We start from the raw sequence: 21,623 nt of genomic DNA, 5'->3' as shown, positions 1-21,623 counted from the left end.
AGTATAGGTAAGAAAATAGTATTTTTGGAAAAAAAAAACAATAATTTTATATAATTAAATAAAAACACTCAAGTACATCATTAAATTACAATGTTAAAGGAAAAAATAAGAATGATAGTGCAACTTTTCCTGTTTTCTGATAGTGAGGATTGAACCCAAAGGTGCTTTAACATTAAACTAAATTCCACTTCCTTTTTATTCTTTACTTTGAGACACTGTTTTATGACTATATTGCTAAAGCTGGCCTCAAAGTATGGCCTCAAAGTATAAAGAGTATCTCAAGAAAAAAAGGAAGTATAAAATATACACATCTGAGTCTATCAAAAAGAAAAAAATACTGGAAATTATACAATGTAGGTAAAAATGCTTTCTTGTAAATTCTATCAATCACTTTCAAAAGTAATTACTAAAGTAAAAATAATGTTTTGAGAAATTTGGAATATAGGTAAAAGCAAAATTAATAATAGTAGACAATGAAAAATAAAATTGTAATATTTTGTTGTAGGGTCTTCTACATATGAAGCAATAAAATATAACTTAGAGATTATACTAAGTATATACTACGGATACAAATTTTAATTGGTACATGCTTTAATACCAGCAGCTCATGAGGCTGGGGCAAAAGGATCCCAAGTTCAAGATCAGCCACAATGCTTTAGCAAGGCCCAAAGCAACTTAATGTCTCAAAATAAACAATATAGAGGGCTGGGAAGGTGTTCAGTGGATATGGTCAGATCTCACTGACACATCTTACTAAGTCCCAGCCCAGATTTCACAGACACTTCTCTTGTCCCTAGGTTAAATTTAGATATGTGTCCCTTCTGGGATAGCTCATACAGGTCAATTTTCTCTCTCCTCTGAGAAAATATTTCTCACTCTCCCTGTAGACCCTGACATACCCAAGACTTTGATCTCTATGGGGTGGATGTCATTGAGTTCACTCATGCCCTGTACTTCTGTGAAAGAGACAAAGTCACCACTCTCAAATCCATGACGGGCCTCATCCAGGCAGGTAACAACTCCAGGACTATCCTAGTTTGAAAAGAAACCAATTTTAGAGGCAAGGTCAAGGTGCCAGTAGATAGGAAGACTACCCTTTTTTACCTGTCTACCAGAATCCCCAGGGGCTAACCTCCTTACCTTGGTAACCATGGAAACCATAGCACTGAGTGGTTGTTCCCCATTGGAATCTGTAAGAATCATTTCCTCTCCAAAGTCACAGAAAAGTTGCCTACAGAGAGAGATGACAAGACTTGGGCCTGAGACCATGACAGAGGCACTCCACAGTCCAGTACATGTAAAGCAAATTCAGTCCATCTACAGTGGGATTCAGGACAATGCTCATAGAAGAGTGAACACACAGAATTGAAAAGCTGATTGGCTCAGGGTAACAGGGTAGTAGAGCCTTTTGTTCTTCTGGCAAGGATTCGGGAAGGAAGGGGCAGGTACTCACCCAAACAGTCCTCGAGTGTCTGCCACCACCAGCTTGATTCCACGGCTATGACAGACCTCACCCACCTGTAACTGGTACTCCAAAGAAGTGTTGGTAAGGACCACCACCTGTATTTAAGAGCAAAAGGTTTAGGCAAGGGCCTGTGACTAAGGCAGACTAAGAGAATAAAAGGGAAAGCCCGAGGGTTAGAGGGAAAAGAATCAATATCCATTTTTTTCTGGTTTGGCCCATTTCTACAACAAATATCAATGTAAGTCAGACTCAGAAGGGAGTCTCAGTTTAACAAAGAGGTACTAAAAGGACAAGACTAAGGACAAGCAGATTCATTTATCTGACAAATTTAGATTACAATCTATCTATAATCCTGCTGTACGCTAAGAAAAAATGCAAGTCAACCCCTTGTTCCAGTCAATGTCTGGATTAATTCCCATACCTAAATGTTCCAATTCTCAAGAAAATGACTGCTTGGCTATAAATTACGGAACTTCTGTCTGAATTCCCTTCCCTATTCACCAAAAAAAAGTTTACATTTCTGTTTCAAGAGTTTTAATATCATAGTCCTCAGGGCAACATAAAAAGCATCCAAAGCTCCTCTTATTTAATAAACATCTCTATAACACTAACTACCTACTACTATTTTAAGATTGACCCTAAAAAAAAAAAAATTCTGTTAACAATACACATTGCTTTTGTTCTTACTCTACTGAAAGAAAAAACTAAAAGAAAAGAAGCTTGTTCATGGTTACACAAACAAAAGAGTTCCAGACTTAACATGAGAGCAGTTTAGCTCCAGAGTTGTGTTTGAAAACCGCTACACCACAAATGTATGGCTTCCTAGAATTAGGTGACCCACCCACCAACCCAAAAAGATAGAGTTTAATTGCTGCCTATGTATATCCCCTAACTTCCAGAACAAAATCTAATACACAAGGCCAAAACATTAACAAATAAGACACATAATTATCTGTAAAAATTAGGCAGCATGCAGGTTAACACTCACGTACTTGAAAATCACTAAGGAAGTCCTCAACAAGGGGTCCAGTGTAGGTGCTGACAGGCACATAGCTATTAAGTTCAGCAAGTCGGGGTTGAGATACCTCAGCTCGATTTTTACCAATATCCTCCTCACGCAGGTAGAACTACAAAGGGAAAGAAGGAAGAACTAAAATAGATGCAGAGTTTAAGGAAGACTGGTATTTTGTGAAAGGGAGTCAAAAAGAAGTACCTGAGAGGAGAGATCAGACCATTGAGCAGTGTCCTGGTCATGAAGGGTGACAGCCTTGACCCCACCAAGGATGATATTCTTGGCAATTTCCACACCTAGGCCCTGCAGGCCTGATACTAACACACTGGATGTCTGGAGATGCTTCATTGCTTCATGACCCAATACATACCTGCCAAGAGAGATCTCTGAGTAAAAGCTGGACCCATCCAACCCTACCCACTCTGTACTGAAAGAAAATTGAGACCACCAGATTTATTTATCTGACAAAAAAGGACTGTAATCTACCCACAATCCTGCTGTGCCTACTCCAATTTTTTATGTCCCACTTTTGTCTGACTTACAACTGACGGGAGTAAAGACCTTCATCTATGTCTGTTTCACTGTTTTTTGGCATTTCCTATGGAAGGATAAAAAAACATTCAAGATGAGATAAACAAAATCTGGTTTTAACAGCTGAAAAAAGATATTTCCCTACAACCACTCTACAAGCCACCTGCCAGTGTTCAGAAAGAAGGCACTCACGTTTGTTGGTCCTGGGGGCACTTCAAACCTCTCAGAGTAGGTAGGAGAGCAATTAGAACCCAGCTTTGAATCAGGTCCAGATACTCGACGTTTCTTGGACAGCAGTGAGCTGGACATCTGGAGAGAAAAATGAACATAAGAGGTGAGGCACAAATGCGGAGGATTTTTCTGTTGAAAGTAATTCTGGGAGAAAAGAAGATCTACAATACATTCCTATTGTAAAAAGAAATACACAGAGGATATACTTGGGACCTAAGACTATGTAGAAAGGGGAGAATAAACATGAATAATTTAGAACAGAAAAGATTAAAAAAACAGTCACTGGTAGATTCTAAAGGTGGACTGGGTTTCTGACAAATAATAGTGAAACCAATTTTGAACCCTACTTCTGAATGCAGAGCTGGGACCCAGATAAAGTTAATGGAGTGAGTTTCTGTAAGGGTGATGAGAATCTAATCTGTTAGGATCTATGAGGCTATGATAAGAACAAGTGAGAAAGACAGTACCTCTATGATGGAAGACTATTTGCTCAAATAACCCTCCCTGAAGTCTGGCTTGGAGGGGAAACACCAGGATTTATGTGAACCAAAAAAAGAGATGGGATTAGAGCACTCCTCAAAAACAGATGCTGGGAAGTTTCTCTAAAGGACAGCTTTTAACTCAGGGTTACTGATAAGAAGAAAGCAGGAGTTGAGTCAAATTCTGGATTTAGGGATGCTTCTAAAGGTGAGTGGAGAGAAAATAGTCTTTAAAATCAGATTTTAGGAAACTTCTTACAAAAGATTCCTGAAAGGTAGGTCAAAGTCCTGGATACAAATTTTGAGGCTAGGCTGAGGATGTGGGGATGGGAAGGGCTATCACAGAGATTAGGAGGCCCAAGATGGTCAACAACACACACTCTCCCCTCCCCACCTCACTTCCCCTTCCCTGCCACCCCAGGTGTCTCCTTCTGGATTATGAAAGTTGACTTTGATGGAATCCTGAAAAAATTGACTGTGATGGAATCCTGCGATGTGTGAATAGCCACGTCAGGAAAAATTTGAAAAATGTTTAGTTAAAATAAATAGGCAAATACAGTCTTCTAGATATATGGCCCCTTCTGGAAGCCACGAGGGCAAATACTTCTGGAGGATCTTTAAAGACCCATGAAACTAGCTGTGATTAGAAATATTGAAACTGGCGAAAATCCACTGAGACTCAAAGGAGTTCTAAAACACAAAGTCTAGGAAAGTGATTAAGTTTTTGACTCCAAATATTGGGCCCGAGACTGTTTAAAAAAAAAAAAAAAAAGCGTGGCGACATAACATGAACATTTCCCGGGTTTCAATGCCCACAGTAGCAAAATAAAGGGTGAAAAAAAGAAAAATACAAGGAGAAAAGTAAAGATCCTGCGGGTCCCTATACTGTCCCTAAGCCACCCGGTAACCGCGGAATAACAAGAAACCAGGCTGCGATCTGCTCTGCCTTCCCTCACCTCGGGTAAGGTCCCAGTTACCGCGGTACGCCCCGGAAAAATCTAGCCCGGCTCAGCGCCGGCCCAGGCCCCTCCAATGCCTCCCGACGCCTCCACCAGGGGATAGGCGCCCAGAAAGGCCGTTTGTTACCAATGCTGGTTCCTGGGTCGCGCCGCCAAAGGAGTCGGAATCAAACTCGGCCGCCACCCTCTTCCTACTTCCTCCTCCCCGCAGACTGGGGGCTACCGACAATTGCAACCTCCGCCTTCCCCTCCCTGGGCAGTTGTGATTGTGGTCCTCCCACAGAAGATACCTCCTTCACCTTAGCCACAGGAACAAGATGGCGACCGCAGAGCCCGAGGCCGAAATAAAACGTTTGATCAGCCGGGAACCAGGATGCAGACGAGCCACGCCTACTTATGAATCATGTATGACGTAAATAGTCCTCCTAGGACTCAATTACGTACAGGACTGAAGAGATGACTCCATCTGGTGGTTGGATTCAGTAAAATGGATATTAATTAGCTCCATTTACGAAGAACTCTTGGACAATGAAAGGCCATTTAAAAATTATGCCTTTTGATCATAAATTATGTATGGCACAAGACCACAGGTAACTCAGGAAAGCCCGTTCTTAAAAAAAAAAAAAAAAAAAAGATTTGCAACAAAGGCAGATAATGCCGAATAAGTCATAATCGCTCATGGGTTTTTAAACTGGCATTTGATTTAAGAGTTTAAAATTCCATGAGCTGGGATATAGCTCAGTTTGTAGACTGTTTGCCTTGTACACAGGAAGACCTGGGTTCAACCCCGCCCTGCGCCACACACAATAAGTTTAAGATTCCTAAATTGTTCTCAAGGTTGTGTAATTTCCGTTTCACACTCCTATTATACTTCACTATAAAACCTGATATTTAGTTTTAAGGAAAAGAAAAACCCAGCATATGAAAAACGTATAGAACATTATTTGGCATATAATGAATTAAATATTTATTAATGTTAATTGGATACATTTTAACACAGTTTATGTAGGGCCATAAAATTATGACAACAGAGGTATCTAGGCACCAAAAATCCAACTTTAGGTATTTTTGATAAGAGGAATAAGTGAAATAATGCCAATACAAAAAAAAGCATTAAGGACTGACTGCTTTCCCTCTTCTGCCTTTTGAGGATAATGTTCATCTTCTTTTGTTCTTTTACCTTCTGGCATTGGAATGCAGCAAAGAAGATTCTTGCTAGATGCCAGCACCTTGATCCTAAGAAATTACTGCAAGCAATTTTATTTTAAAACTCTAGAAAAACTAAAGGAAATGAATAAAGTCCTGAAAACCTAAAAATAAAAAATAAAATAAAATAAATTTCTGAACTATATGACCTAGCTAGTAGAATTGAAAAGGAAAAAATCTAAACTGACCAGTGATGCACAATGAAACTCATGAGTAATTTTAAATCTTCCATCTTTAAAAAAACGGGGGGGGGGGGAGCGGGGGGGGGGCGGAGATAGGATTCAATATTTTCACACTTCAATTTGACAAAACATTTAAGGAAGAACTTATACCAATTCTTTTTAAACAATTCCAAAAAATCAAAATGCAAGGAATGTTGCCAAACTTTTTTCTTGGGAGTCAGCATTATCATTACAACAAAATCAGACAAAGATATGAAAACAAAGCAGACAACAGACATATTTCTGATGAATATAGATGCAAACATTCACAATAAAAAACTAACAAACCAAATTTAACAGGTATCAAAAAGATCATGCACCGGGGCTGGGGATGTGGCTCAAGCGGTAGCACGCTTGCCTGGCATGCGTGTGGCGGGGGTTGGATCCTCAGCACCACATACAAAGATGTTGTGTCTGTCGCAAACTAAAAATAATAAATATTTAAAAATTCTCTCTCTCTTCTCTCTCTCTCTCTTTAAAAAAAAAAAAAAAAAAAAAAGAAGATCATGTACCACGATCAAGTAAGATTTAATGATTTAATCAGGGACACAAACATGACTCTACAAATGCAAATCAATACATGTTATACAAACCATCAATAGAATTAAGAACAAGAAAAACGACCATTTTAGTTAATACAGAAAAAGCATCTGATAAATTTCAATATCTCTTTATGACTAAGAGTCTAGACAAATTAATTATATAAAGAACACCTCCCAAATTAATAAAGGATATATATGAAAAACTCTTGGTTAATATCATACTATATGAGGAAACACTGAAAGCAGGAACACCACAGCATGTTCATTCCCAACCCTTAATAAAGGCCATTTAAGTTGAAAAGGATGAAATATAATTTCTTTATTTGCAAATGACATGATTCTGAGCAAGTAAGGAAAAGAAAAACCCAGCATATGAAAAACCTATAGAACACTGTTTGGCATGTAGTGAATTAAATATTTATTAATGTTAATTGGATACATTTTAACACTCCATCAAGATTATTATAACTTAAAAACAAATTCAGTAAAATGTCAGGATACAAAATTAACATACAAAAATAACATTTTTTGTACATAAGTAATGAATTGTAAAAAAAAGTAATTAAATCCCATTTATAGCAACTACAAAAATTAAATATTTAGAAATAAACAAAAGAAATGAAAGACCTATACAATAACAACAACAACAACAACAACAACAAAACTGTCAAATTATAGAGGACACATACACAAATAATTAAAATAACCATACCATCCAAAGTAATCTACAGATTCAATGAAATTTTCACCAAAATTCCAATTATTTCTTCACAGAAATAGAAAAACAATCTTAAAATTTATATAGAAACACAGAAGACCCAGAACAGCCAAAGTACCAAAATACCAAACTAGAGGCATCACAATACCTACTTCAAAATATACTACAAAACTATTTTTGCTAAAGTTGAATGATTCTGTTATTAAAACACAATATTGGGAAAACAGAATGTCATTGGAATGTTGATAGGGACTGAATTGAATCTATAGATCATTGTGGAATAGAATACAGAACTCAGAAATTAATCCACAAACATATAGCCCACTCATTTTTGACAAAGCCATCAAAAACTGGCAAATTAAGCCAGGTGTGGTGACACAAGCTGGTAATCCCAGTGACTTCAGAGGAGGAAGATGGCAAATTCAAAGCCTGCCTCAGCAACTTAGTGAGGCCCCAATCACTGAAAGACAAAACATTTCCTCTATGATCAGGAACATGACAACCATGTCCACTTATGCCACTTTTACTTATATAGATTTGGAAGTCTTAGCAAGAACAATTAGACAAAAGAAAGAAATAAAGGGCAAGCAAGACCTGTTTCAAAAAAAGTGTGTGTGGGCAGGGCAGCACTGAAGATGTTGCTCAGTGGCCATACTTGTACAGAAGAATTAAACTACATTCCTTTCTCTTATTAGACACAAAAACAAACACAAAGTGTACCAAAAACCTAAACCTTAAATATGAAAACATAAAATTACTACAAGAAAATGTAGGGTGAACTATGAAATTTAATACTATGATATAGGCAATGGGTTTTTTAGATAGACCTCAAAATCATAAGCAATAAAACCAAAAATGACAAAATAGAAATCTGTCAATCTAAGAAGTTTCTGCAAAGAAAATCAAGAGAATTCAAAAACAACCTATAGAAAAGGAATACAAATTTTCAAATTATATATCCAATAAGAGCTTAACATCCAAAATATACATAAGGAACTAAAAAAAAATTGTACACACACAAACACCCCCCAAAAAAATCCAACTAAAAATGGGTTAAAGAACTAAACAGAATACGTAATTTTTAAAAAAGTTTCTTTCATGTAGGTCAGAGAAGAGAGAAGAGAAAAAGAATATATAAGTTAAAACTACCATTGAAGGATGGCAAGCACTATGGAGCACACCTATAATCTCAATGACTTGGGAAGCTGAGGCAGAAGGATGATAAGTTCAAAGCCACCTTCAGCAACTTAGGAAGGCCCTGACTCAAAACAAAACACAAAAAGTTCTGGGGATGTGGCTCAGTGGTTAAGCGCCCCTGGGTTCAATCTCTGGTATCCAAAAAAAAAGAACTAACAGTGGATCAAACCAAGTAAAGGGTACATGGAATCACTCTGTATTATATCTACAACTTTTTATGGTTCTGATAGACCCAACCTGATCTTTTCTTAAAATTGGGAGCAATCTCACCACAAAGCCATGAAAAGATAATTTCAGCTTTACTATAAATTACTGCAAATTCTGAACTTGTTTGGAATGCCTGTGCGTGCCTTGAACTCATCCATGCCTGGCTCTCTGACCAGAGAGCAGCCCTCTCCGAAACGTTAGTGACACCTCAAATATTGGCCTTCCCTGCCAGACGACTCTCTCTGAGGCTCTAATGGTCCTCATAAATTCTGATGATGGGGCCAGCAAAAAATGTAAACTACCATTATTGTGATGTTTGTCAGAGTTCTGTTATCTGTAACCCCACTTTGTGTAACTTTCTGGGCTATAATGCTGGGCTGCAGGAAAGCTGGCGTGCTGTCTTGTTCCCGCCGTTTTGGGAGGGAGAGGCAGCCCGGCCAGTCGAAATAATAAGCTTGCTTTAATTTGATTTAAAAAAAAAAAAAGAACTAAACAGATACTTTAAAGGAAGATACACAAACGAACATAAACACAAAAAAATGCAAAAAAAAATTCTTTTTCACTACTCATCAAAAAAATATAAATCAAAACCACAATGAGATATCATCATATTTCAGTTAGAAGACTATCATGAGAAAGACAAGAAATAACAAATGCTGACTAGGATGCAATACAACATACTCTAAAACACAGTACTGGTGGGAAGGTGAATTAGTATAGTCATTACAAAAAAGTATAGAGATTACTCAAAAAACTAAAACCAGAACTGCATATGACCCAGCACTTCCACTACTTGGTATACATTCAAAGGATCTGAAATGCTTATACCAAAACAAGAGTTGTATTTCCATATTTACTATAGCATTATTCACAACTGATGCCCTTCACAGATAAATGAAGAAAATGTGGTATATTTATTTAATGGAATACTAATTGACCATAAGAAGAATGAAATTCTGTCATTTATACCATCTTGTATGCAACTGAGAATAGTAAGTGAAACCAGTCGGACAGTGGAAGATAAATATCACATGATCTAACTCAAGGAAACCCCTAAGCAGACATATAAAGTGGAATTTTGGTCACTAGAGATAGGGAAATGGAAAGGAGAGAAGTTAGAAGCTTTTAGAGATGGGAAGCGTTTTGGGTGAGAAAAGAGAGGAAAAGGGTGTCAAGAGTAGAAAAGAGGTTGTTGGACACCTTTTTGGAAAAACATCAAGAACTCCCTAAATTAGAAAAATGCATGATATGTGCATGTATGGAAATATCAGTGAATTACATCAATTTATACAGTTAATATGAGTTAAAATGACAGAATAAGAAATAATAAAATCAAATTTTTGGTTGACAGTTATTCTCTTTTAGAACTTTGAGTATATCATACCACTGACTCTGACATCCATGGTTTTTAATCAGCAATTACCTGTTAATATTATTACAAATCTCTCGTATATGTGGAGTTATTTCTCTTTGTTTTCATGATCCTCTTTGGTCTTTAACCTTTAATTACAGTATGTTTTGGTTTGGATCTCCTTGGGTTTGCTCAGCTTTGAGTTTGTTTAACTGAATATGTAGACTGACATTTTTCATTAAATTTAGGATATTCTCAGACATTATATCTTCAAATTTTAATTATTTCTCTATAATTGTTTTGGCTAATTATGTCTAAAGAAAACCTTTTTCATTTTGGATGAGCTCTCAGTCAAGTCAAATACAGCTTTATATTATACTACTATTATAGGAAATATCTTACTCATGTCTCATAATGAAATATTTGGGGAAAGGTGATAAAAATGTGATGAGATCAGGCTTTTGTTCTTCCCTGTCATGACTACCTGCAAGAAAAACACAGAATATTTTTCAAGGGTACCACAACCCAGGGAAAAGGAGAATCAGATTAGTTCCAGTTAAAATGATAGTAAACTGGGCATGGTGGTGCATGCCTGTAATCACAGTAGCTGGGAGGCTGAGACAGGAGGAATATAAGTTCAAAGCCAGCAACTTTGAGGTACTAAACAACTCAGTGAGACCCTGCCTCTAAATAAAATACAAAATAGGGCTGAGGATGTGACTCAGTGGTTCAGTGCCCCTAGGTTCAATCTCCAGTACCAAAAAAAAAAAAAAAGGATTAGGAAGCTTCCTGTTCTTATTCAGTGATTTTTCTTGAATAACGATCTCCTCTATAGCTCTGTGTCTTTGTAAATTTCCTCCTCAGTTGCTGCAAACTGTTCACTAAGTATACTGTATCTGAAATTGGTGATTAATGCAAGCTTCCTTGACAGTCATATCAAAGTCAGGTTCCTCCAACTTTGTATTTCAGGTAAACCTCATATTTGAAGAAAGAACAGGTACCCAATGCTAGGAGACCCACCTTTCATACCAACAATGTATATTCCAGGAATGGAACATGCTGGCCTAAAGGTATCTCCTACCTTTGATGTTTTTATGAGGAAGCTCTCTTTTTAAAAGAGGGAAGAGGACTTACGACCTAGGAAAAGATAAATAATAAGGAGAAAGAGAAAAACCATCACCCATTTAAGTCCTATAGTAACTATTTTATTTATTTATTTATTTATTTTGGTATTGGAGATTGAACCCAGAGACACTTCATCCCTGAGCTACATCCCCAGCCCTTTTAATATTTTATTTTGAGACAAGGTCTCATTAAATTGCTGCTGGCCTCCCTAATTTACTGAGGCTGGCTATGAAACTTCTGATCCTCCTGTCTTTTCCCTAACTACCATGATTATAGGCCTGTAGCACTGCATCCAGCAAGTTCTACAGAGGCTTGAATTTAACAGAGACACTTTTTTACCTTTGGTTACGAAGAGGTTTAGGTAGTGGTTTAAACACTTTACATTTTAACTCAGTTGAGATAGCGGGTATTATATAGATAATTATCAGGCAAGCAGCTGAGAAATCTTCAGTAAACCTACAATACAATATTAAAATGAGAAACAGATTTTTAAAGACCACTGAACTCCTTCCCTGTGTCTGAATTAAAAGATTCATACCAGAAATAAGTGGTTAACATCACCTTACTTCTACTTTCAAATACACAGAGTTAGGGTTCCCTAACACCTGAAATGAGAAACATTGAAAAGTAAGGCAGAGCAAGGAGACACATGGGGGTACATTAAGGTCATCAATGTCTTCAAGCCTCACATGAGGTCACCAAGAGATACTTCAAGAAAAATGGTGTCTCCAAACATTGGTCCAAAGAGTTCCCAGAGAAAAGAGGAAATCTAATTCAGGACCAGTGGGGTTTCTCAGAATGTAATAAAAGGGAATTTCAGCAGTTACAGTCTTGGACACAGGGATTTATTTAGGAAAATAGATATAAATGCAAGGGAGAATGGGAAGAAGCTAAAGAGAAACTTTTGTGGGTAAAGGAAGAAATACAAAGGAAGGAGGGATAAGTGCTGAGAAGTGACTGGTCAAATTATATTCCTATATTATGTGTGTGTACAAATATGTAACAACAAATCCCATCATATGTACAACAATAATGCACCAAAAAAATGTGGAAGGAAAAAAAGCAAGGAATATGCATTCAGAAAAGAATGTAGGCCATCTCAAGACTAAAGCAGGCATTTGAGGATAAATCAAGGAATACATATGGAAAAGTAGGTAAGAATGGTACCAGTCTGGTAACCTGAAGACAGTTTTTGGTGGTCTGGTCATTCTCAAAATCCTTGTATTGACATGATCTTCATAGTGCTAGAAATTCCCCTAAATTAAAGAAAGTCCCTTAAACCGTATGACTCTTTTTTGTTTAATCTAATTTATAGTGTACAGGTATATTTACAAATTTCCCAGAAATTTGGGAGTAACAGGCCTGGAAGAGATACTGGCTTAGAGAATGATAGATCTAGAAAAGTATACATAACTTCTGAATTAAAACTTTTTTCCTCATTCTTTGTTTCCTTTCTATTTTTTGTCTTTCTATTGTACATAAGAATAACTATACAATACAGCTATACCATGCCTCAGTACTTATCCAAAATAAATTAAGTCAGCATGCTACAGTAATATATATGTATTTATAGCAGCATAATTCAAAATAGCCAAGTTATGGTACCAGCATAAGTGTTCATCAACAGATAAATGAAAGAAATATAGGAAAACTAAATTTTCTCATTTGCAGGAGAATATATAAAATGGAGACTATCAGGTAAATAAGTAAGCCATACTTAGAAAGTCTAGGGCATAGATTTTCGACTTTTCACTAGATTGATATGTGCTCCTAGAATGAGTCAGTCTGGGCACAGAAGTAACTATAACAAGGACTACAAAGCAACTCAACTATCTAGTTGATTAGTCCACAGACAAAGACCAAATTTCATCTGAAACTGGCACTCTGATCTCTGGGATAAGAAGGCTGATAGGGTTTAGGAGGAACTGGGGAAATTCAGGGTCTGGAAGAAGCAGAAATTCTCATGTTCCCTCCCACCCCAAAGCCCAAGAATGCTGGAAAATAGACTGATACAACCCACCACTTCATTGAAGTACACTGAAAATCATGGAACAGGTGTGTGATACAATTCAGATTGATTTACAGATGGAAAGGATGAAAGGGCTGATCTCTCTTCTATATTATCATCATTATTTCAATTAGTGCAACATATACACACATACATATGCATACATACAAATATATATGATTCACTATGGTATATTCATACATGGACATAGCATAAGGTGGAAGATTTCATTTCCCAGTACTTTCTCATGCTCTTCCCTCCCCCACCCCCTTTTTAAGTTGTAGATGGACCAATATCTTTATTCTATTTATTTATTAACATATATGGTGTAGAGGATTGAACCCATGTATGCCAGGTAAGCAAGCATTCTACCACTGAGCCATAACCCGAGCTCTCCATCCTTCTTCTGGATTCTCTTCCTCTACTCCACTGATCTCCTTCCAGTTTTCACAAGATTCCTCTTTATTCCTTCTCTTTCTCACCCTAAACCCTTTCACTTTTGCATATGAGAAAACTAAATTAGGCCATTGACTTTATAGGTCTAACTTGTACCATCTGCTGTGATTAAATACACTTTTGAACTATGTACGAATCACAGAGGAAATGAGGGGGAATTTTTAAAAAACCTTGCACTTACGTAAGAAAAGAGATACAACATACCAAAATCCCCTGGGTTAACAGAGAAGCCAGACCTACAGAAATATACCCTGCATGACTTTGCTTCGTCTGAAGGCCTGAGCAGGCAAAGTTGGTCAGGTATACAGTCAGAAAATTTAGAGACAAGTTGGTGATGGAGAGGATAGACAGAGACCTGTAGCACCTAACCTGAGCTGATGTTTGGTCTTGGTGGAGGTTACTTGGTGTGTTCCTTTTGTGAAAATTCAGTGTTGCATATTATATGTCTACAGGGATAATGCAGTCACTTTACTATGTGTTATTATATATTCAATAAAATAAGATATATGAAGGAATCAATTTTTTAAAAGTCTTTAAAATAATGAGAAAGCAAGTTCTAAAAGAATAATTTATAACAATAAGTAACTACATTAATAAAACAAAACAAAACAAAAAAACAGCCTTTTTTCCTATCAGAATCCCATGTCATACTCACTTGCAAAAGATACAAGTATCCAGCATTCCATTGTCTTAAGTAAAGAATGCCCCTTGCCAAATAATAAACCATGCTGAGTCCTTGAGTTTGGATTCATAGCCTCCAGACTTGGAACACTTAATCATTTAACTCATCAAACATGCAATGACTTGATTAACAGCAGGAGAGAAAAACTGCTAATGTAGAGATTTTTAAATGGATAAAGCTTAAAAATAGATTACAGAATTTTAAACATGTCAGTTTTAATCATGTAGTTAATGAACTCCCACAATTTAACTGTGAACTTTTCAAGTATTGAGTTATGTTTATATTCAATATTAAGTATCAACAAGCAACAAGCCAAGAATATATAACAACAAGCCAAGAATACATAAGAATTCAATTTAAAAAAATCTTTGTAACTTATGAAATCCCTTGAAATAGTAATGACTAGGAACAATTTTGAAAACATATGCCAACAAATTGGAAAATCCAGAAGAAACTGACAATTTTCTAGACACATGTGATCTATCAAAATTGAGCCAAGAGAATATAGAAAACCTAAACAGACCAATATCAAACAATGAGAATGAAGCAGTAATCTTTCAACAAAGAAAAGCCCAGAACAGACGGATTCTCAGATGCATTCTATCAGAACTTTAGGGAACTCATGCAAATGCTTGTCAGATTATTCCATGAAATAGAATGGTGGAGGGACATTTCTGAATTAATTTATGAATTAATTATCAAAACCAAACAAAGACACATCAAAGAAATAAAACTAAAGACCAATATTCCTGATGAACATAGGTGAAAAATCTTTAATAAAATATCAGTGATCCATATTTAACAACTATTGGGATGTATGTCCAATATAAATGAAACAGTATACCCATGCTGGCCACTAACAGATGGACAAATGTGTTATGTACATATATTAATATACTAATAGAACAGATTTCAAGATGAATATATCTTGAATATATCTTGAAACTTCAACATATCTTCTACTACTCTACAAAAAAAAGTGGCAAGTATATACTCATACATTTTGAGATGTGTGGTCATGGGATAACACTGATATCAACAAAAGAGACTGACATTTTTCAGAGACCTCTGCCACCCTATTCCCACAGCTTTGGAAAGACTCCCCTTTATAAGGGTAAAGGTTAAACAACAACAACAAAAAAAGAATCTCAGCCTAACTCTATTGGTGTAAGTGCTGGCAATCCTAGCTATGGGAAAGTTGCAGAGTCCTCACAGGGTTGCTGGCTAGAAGCATACCTGGAAAAGTAATCTGAAATCTGAAAATCAGCCTTGATCTGAAAAAGAATATCACAACTTCTACCAGCAAAGCCCAAGAAAAGCCATCATAAAAAGGAAGCTACTATCTGAATCAGGCTGATAGAGGGGTCTGAAATTCTTGAATATTTCCACATCTGGGACTATAAAGACATTCTATTGCACTGAGTAGAGAAGTAATTGCCCCTAAAACCTAACTTAACACACAAGAATGGCAGTATTAAAGTTACACTTATCTCTGGGTACTGTACACTCTTTTTTTGGCTTTTTTATCATTATATCACTGATTTGGCACAAGTGGGGTATTGACATCACACACACATACTCCAAAAAAAAAAAAAAAGGAAAAACCCAGAAGAAATAGACAAACTTCTGGAAACATATGACCTACCAAAACTGAACAATGAGGACATTAAAAGAGGTGGGAGGGGTAGAATCAAATAATGAAACTAAAATCAGCTATGCAAAAAAAGTCTCCCAAGAAAGAAAAGCACCAGACCAGATGTGATTACTTTCCCAAAATTTTTCACGTAAAAATACTTCCAACTATTTCTAAGTTATTCCAAGAATTTTAAGGTAGAGAAAACTTCCAAGTTCATTCTGAGGCCCACATGACCCAATCAGCAAAACTCAACATTAATATACCTAATAAAGAAAACTATAGACCAATATCCCTAAAGAAATTTTGTTGAAAATTTTCTCAACAAAACACTAGCAAATCAAATTAAACACTACATCAAACAGATCAGGCATTATTATTAAGTAGGTTCCTCTCAGAGATGCCAGGATAGTTCAGCATACATAAGTCAATAAATATAAGACATAAAAATCTACAGAATGAAAGATGAAAAGCAAATGATCATCTTAATGGAAGTGAAAAATATTTCACAAAATTTAACATTCATGATGAAAACCCTCAACTACTAAATTCAACATAAGAAAGGCTATTATGAAAAATCCATTGACAAAATATTACTGAAGAAAACCTGAGAGCATTTCCTCTGAGGTCATAACAGTGTACACTTTCGGGTTCTTAGACAACATATTACTCGAAGTTTTAGCCAGAGCAATCAGGCAAGAGGAAGAAACAGGAGGCATACAAATAGAAAGGGAAAAAGTCAAACTAACTCTCTTACAAATTATGTGATTATATATATAGAAAAAAACACCAAAAGACTATTAGACTATTAGACTACAGAAAAAGAATATAGAACTGATAAAAAAATCAGTAGAGTTGAAAAATATAAAATTAATATATAAAAACCATAACAATAACACGAATAATAACATTTACATAAATAATAGGCTTACTAAGAAACAAAATTATTAAAGTAATACTATTCAAAAATAATGACAAAAATGTGCCTAGGAATAAATTCAACTAAGGAAACAAAAAACCTCTGTGAGTAAAAAAAAAGAAAAAACAATTGAAGAAAACACACAAAAAAGGAAAAACTTCCTATGTTCATGTCTTTAAAAATTAAGTTGATAAAAGGTCAATGCCATTTAAAGTAATCTACAGAAATCATACAATCTCACAAAATACTTTGATAGTTTCACAGAACTAAGAAAAACCATCATAAATTCATATGATGACAAGACTCAGAATAGCCAAAATAATTTTAAGCAACAAGAACAAAGCCAGAAGGATAAAAGATTTCATGACATAATACAGAGCTATAAAAACCAAAACAATGTAATATTATACTAAATACACAAAGAGATGTCAACAAAACAGAAATAATTTCACACATCTATAGCCAAATGATTTCTAACAAGCATTGTCAACAACAAACATTGGAAAGAATAGCTTCTTTAACCTTTGGATACCCACATGCAGAAAATTAAAGCTTGATCCCCATCTCTTACATTTTACAAAACTCAACTCAGAATGATCTGTGACCTAAATGTATACCTAAATCTCTGAAACTACTAGAAGAAATCACAATTTTTCAGTTATTACTACAAAAGCATATGAAACAAAACAAGAAATGGCAAATGGGATTATACCAAACTAAAAAGTTCTTGCACTCTATTGAGAGTGAAGAGACTACAGAACAGGAGAAAATATTTGCCAACTATTTATCTGGCAGAGGATGAATACCTAGGATATACCAGGAGCTCAAAACACTTCAAACAAAAAAACAAAATTTAAATCTATACATCATAGATTTAAAAATGGTCGAAGGATCTGACTAGTTAATTCCCAAAGAAGAAATACAAATAGGCAAGAAATATATGAAAAACCTCAACATCCATGATTAGGGAAATGCAGATCAAAAGTACACTAAGATAGCAGATCAAAAGTACACTAAGATAGCATCTCACTACAGTTATAGTTGGTATCTCTCTCTCTCTCTCTCTCTCTCTCTCACACACACACACACACACACACACAAAAGCCGATGAAGATGTGGAGAAGAAGAAGAAAAAAAAAAAAAGAAATGGCTAGTGGGAATGTAAATTAGTATAGCCATTATGGAGAATGTATGATTCTTTAAACAAGCAAAAATAAATGTACCATATGATTTATTCCTAGGTATAAATCTAAAGGAAATAAAATCAGCATACCAAAGAGATATTTGCATGTGCTTGCTTATTGTGACACTAATCACAAATAGTTAAAAAATGAAATCAACTTAGGAACCTGTTATCAAATAAAGGATATTGTGAATAAGGATAATATGATATACAAAAATAGAACATTATTAGCCACTAGGAAAAGTGCAATCCTGTCATTTGCATCAAAATAAATGGAAATAGATGATGCTATATTTAGTGAAATAAGGAACACATATGTAAGTATTACATATTTTTGTATGTGGAAGCTGAATAGTGATAACTATAAACTACAGTGACTACTGATTATAGTTTATAAACTATAGTGATTACTACAGCCTGGGAAGGATAGGGGACAGTTTATATGATGTATAGATTTAAACTATAAATCCTGTATGTATTTAGAAAATATCACATACTAAATCATGTTAGTAAACACAATTAATTAATACGTTAATTTAAAAAAGACAATGTATGGGCTAGGGCTGTAGCTCAGCAGTAGAGCATTCACTTAGCATATGCAAGGCCCTGGGTTCGATCCTCAGCACCACATAAAAATAAATAAAATAAGGTAATGTTTCCAACTACAGCTAAAAAATAAATGTTAAAAAAAGACAATGTATGTTTCTCCCTTATATAAAGAATTTAATGGGTCAAAATTGTAGAGCTAGAAAGCAGAATGGTGGTTGACAAGAACCAGTTGAAAAAGGTTTGGAAGAAGGAGGTATAATTTCACTTCTGTCAAATGAAAAACCCATTCTGGAGCCATTGTGATGTATATAACGTCTAATATTATAATTATAAATGGTTGAAATGGTAAGAGTAAAATATGTGTTGTATCATGTTAACTTTGAACTTTACTAGAAATCAAAATAAAAATCCTTTAAAAGGTACAATCTCAAGAATCTGAATAAATTACCTCAAAATTTCAATTTAAGAAGGGTAGCAGAAATTATGAAATATATCAAGGTATCCAAGACACATATATCATTAACTGCAAAATTTCTGAGTATTAAAAATTTTAGTTTTGAAATGAATTTCAAATGATAGAACAGCTAGATGTGATAGTGCACACATGTAATCCCAGTGGCTTGGGGAGGCTGAGGCAGGAGGATTGTAAGTTCAAAATCAGCCTCCAACAGCAAGGTGCTAAGCAACTCAGTGAAACCCTGTCTCGAAATAAAATATAAATAGGTCTAGGGAATGGTTCATCAACCAAATGCTCCTTAGTTCAATCCCCAGTATCTCCCTCCACATAAAATAAATGAAATAAAATAAAATGTCAGAACACTGAAAAAAGAAATAGAAGAAAATACTACAGGTCAAAAGAACCTCTTATATAGGAGAATTAATATTGTTAAAATGGTCCTTTTAGCAAAAGTGATGTAGATTCAATACAATTCCTATCAAAATTCCAATGACATTCTTCAGAGAAAAAAAAAGTCTTAGAAATTCATTAAGAAGAACAAAAGAATAAGAAGAGCAAAAGTAACTCTAAGAAATAAGAATAAAGCAAGAGATAGCATAATATGTCATTTCAAATATTATTACATGGCTATTCGAACAACAGTAACAAAAGAGATAGCATGACAGTGGCATCAAAATACACATGAAGACCAAGAAAATAAAATAGAAGACAGAGACAAACTTATATACCTATCGAATCTTGATACATAACAAGAGCCAAAAGTATATGTCGGAGAAAAGAGGCTTTTTGATAATAGCTGCTGGGAAAATTGAACATCCACATGTATTAGAATGAACCTACATCTATGTAGAAGAATAAATCTAGCCTACCTCTCACTCTGCACAAAAGTCAATTCAAAATAGGTCAAGGTCTAAGGAATTAGACCAGAGACTATATAACTCTTACAAGAAAATATGGTTAGTATCTCAAAATACATGTATGTGTTGTATCATGTTATCATGTGTAGGCAACAACTCTCCAAAAAGGAGAGTTTCCTATAGGTCAAAAATACAAAGAATTAATAAAGGCAATAGTGCCAATTTAAAAGGCTTCTACACCAAAAAGGAAAAAATAAAAAGTATGAAGGCAGCTTATGGAATGGTAGAAATTTTTCCAGCAGCTCTTCCAACAGATGATTAATATACAGAATAAAGAACTAAAAGAAGGGGAAGAGGCGGCGGCTTCTGTGCGAGAACTTCGCCTCGGTGGCGCGCTGCGACGCCGGCGTGACCCAGTGCTACCTGGCCGAGAACGACTGGGACATGGAAGTACGCTTGGCCGCCTCCACCCCGCGCCTCGCGGTGCCGCGGCGCCCGCGCTGCAGCCTGTGCCTTTGCCTTTCAGAGAGCGCTGAACTCCTACTTCGAGTCGCCGGTGGAGGAGAGCGCCGAGGAGGGCCGCCCCGGGGAGGCGTCGCCGCCCGCGGCCTGTGTTGACCTAACCAGTGAAGAAACAACTGATTCCACTAGTTCAAAAATCAACCCATCTGAAAATACTCATCAAGAAGATGGCAGCATGTTCTCTCTCATTACGAGGAATATTGATGGATTGGATCTAAACAGTCTGCAGGAGAGGGCTCGTGGGGTGTGTTCCTACTTAACTTTGTACAGCCCAGATGTAATATTTCTACAGGAAGTTATTCCCCCATATTATAGCTATCTAAAGAAGAGAGCAAGGAGTTACGAAATTATTACAGGTCATGAAAGGGATATTTCACAGCTATAATGTTGAAGAAATCAAGAGTGAAATTAAAAAGCCAAGAGATTATTCCTTTTCCAAGTACCAAAATGATGAGGAACCTTTTGTGTGTTCATGTGAGTTTGTCTGAAAATGACGTTTACCTTATGACGTCCCATTTGGAGAGCACCAGAGGACATGCCAAGGAACGAATGAGTCAGTTACAAATGGTATTAAAGAAAATGCAAGAGGCTCCAGAGTCCGCCACGGTTATATTTGCAGGAGATACAAACTTACGGGATCAGGAAGTCACTAAATGTGGTGGGTTACCTGACAACATCTTGGATGTGTGGGAGTTTTGGGGCAAACCTAAGCATTGCCAGTACACTTGGGACACACCGATGAACTCCAATCTTGGAATATCTGCCGCTTGTAAGCTTTGTTTTGATCGGATATTTTTCAGAGCAGCAGCAGATGAGGACCACATTATTCCCCGAAGTTTGGACCTCCTTGGGTTGGAGAAACTGGACTGTGGTAGATTTCCTAGTGATCACTGGGGTCTTCTGTGCAACTTAGATGTGATATTGTGAAATGTTTTCACATGTGAGTTTAAATGTTTTGAGTAGACTTCTGAACTTTTGGCAGGTATCGTTTCTACCTATCTGGAAAGGTAGGTTTTATATAGAGGAATTAATATACTGGAAAATTGTTTCAGAAGAAAAAAAGATTTTATAGGTTATGTTCTCAGAATTCTGAGTTAAATATTAATGTCTGAG

At 36.0% G+C, this 21,623-nt stretch overlaps 1 protein-coding gene and 1 pseudogene across 5 annotated transcripts in view; one reads left to right on the top strand and one right to left on the bottom strand.

Moving 5' to 3' along the window:
- LOC143639754 (ubiquitin-like modifier-activating enzyme 1) overlaps nt 1-5,040 on the bottom strand; it is a 17,686-nt gene extending 12,646 nt beyond the window's left edge. For 3 of the 5 annotated variants that reach the window (XM_077107802.1, XM_077107806.1, XM_077107805.1), the window contains exons 1-8: nt 4,977-5,040; nt 3,201-3,317; nt 3,020-3,075; nt 2,679-2,847; nt 2,458-2,592; nt 1,454-1,560; nt 1,141-1,231; nt 900-1,032 (exon numbers count right to left, since the gene is read on the bottom strand). In XM_077107802.1, coding sequence (XP_076963917.1) covers nt 900-1,032; nt 1,141-1,231; nt 1,454-1,560; nt 2,458-2,592; nt 2,679-2,847; nt 3,020-3,075; nt 3,201-3,317 — 808 coding nt within the window. In that variant the 5' untranslated portion in view covers nt 4,977-5,040. The other 2 variants (XM_077107803.1, XM_077107804.1) reach the window with 2 other exon arrangements.
- Nucleotides 4,995-21,623, top strand: LOC143639829 (tyrosyl-DNA phosphodiesterase 2 pseudogene; annotated as a pseudogene).

This window comes from Callospermophilus lateralis, chromosome Y (genome assembly GCF_048772815.1).
Source record: "Callospermophilus lateralis isolate mCalLat2 chromosome Y, mCalLat2.hap1, whole genome shotgun sequence".
Classification (NCBI taxonomy): domain Eukaryota; kingdom Metazoa; phylum Chordata; class Mammalia; order Rodentia; family Sciuridae; genus Callospermophilus; species Callospermophilus lateralis.
This window is presented reverse-complemented; position numbering and strand designations above follow the sequence as displayed.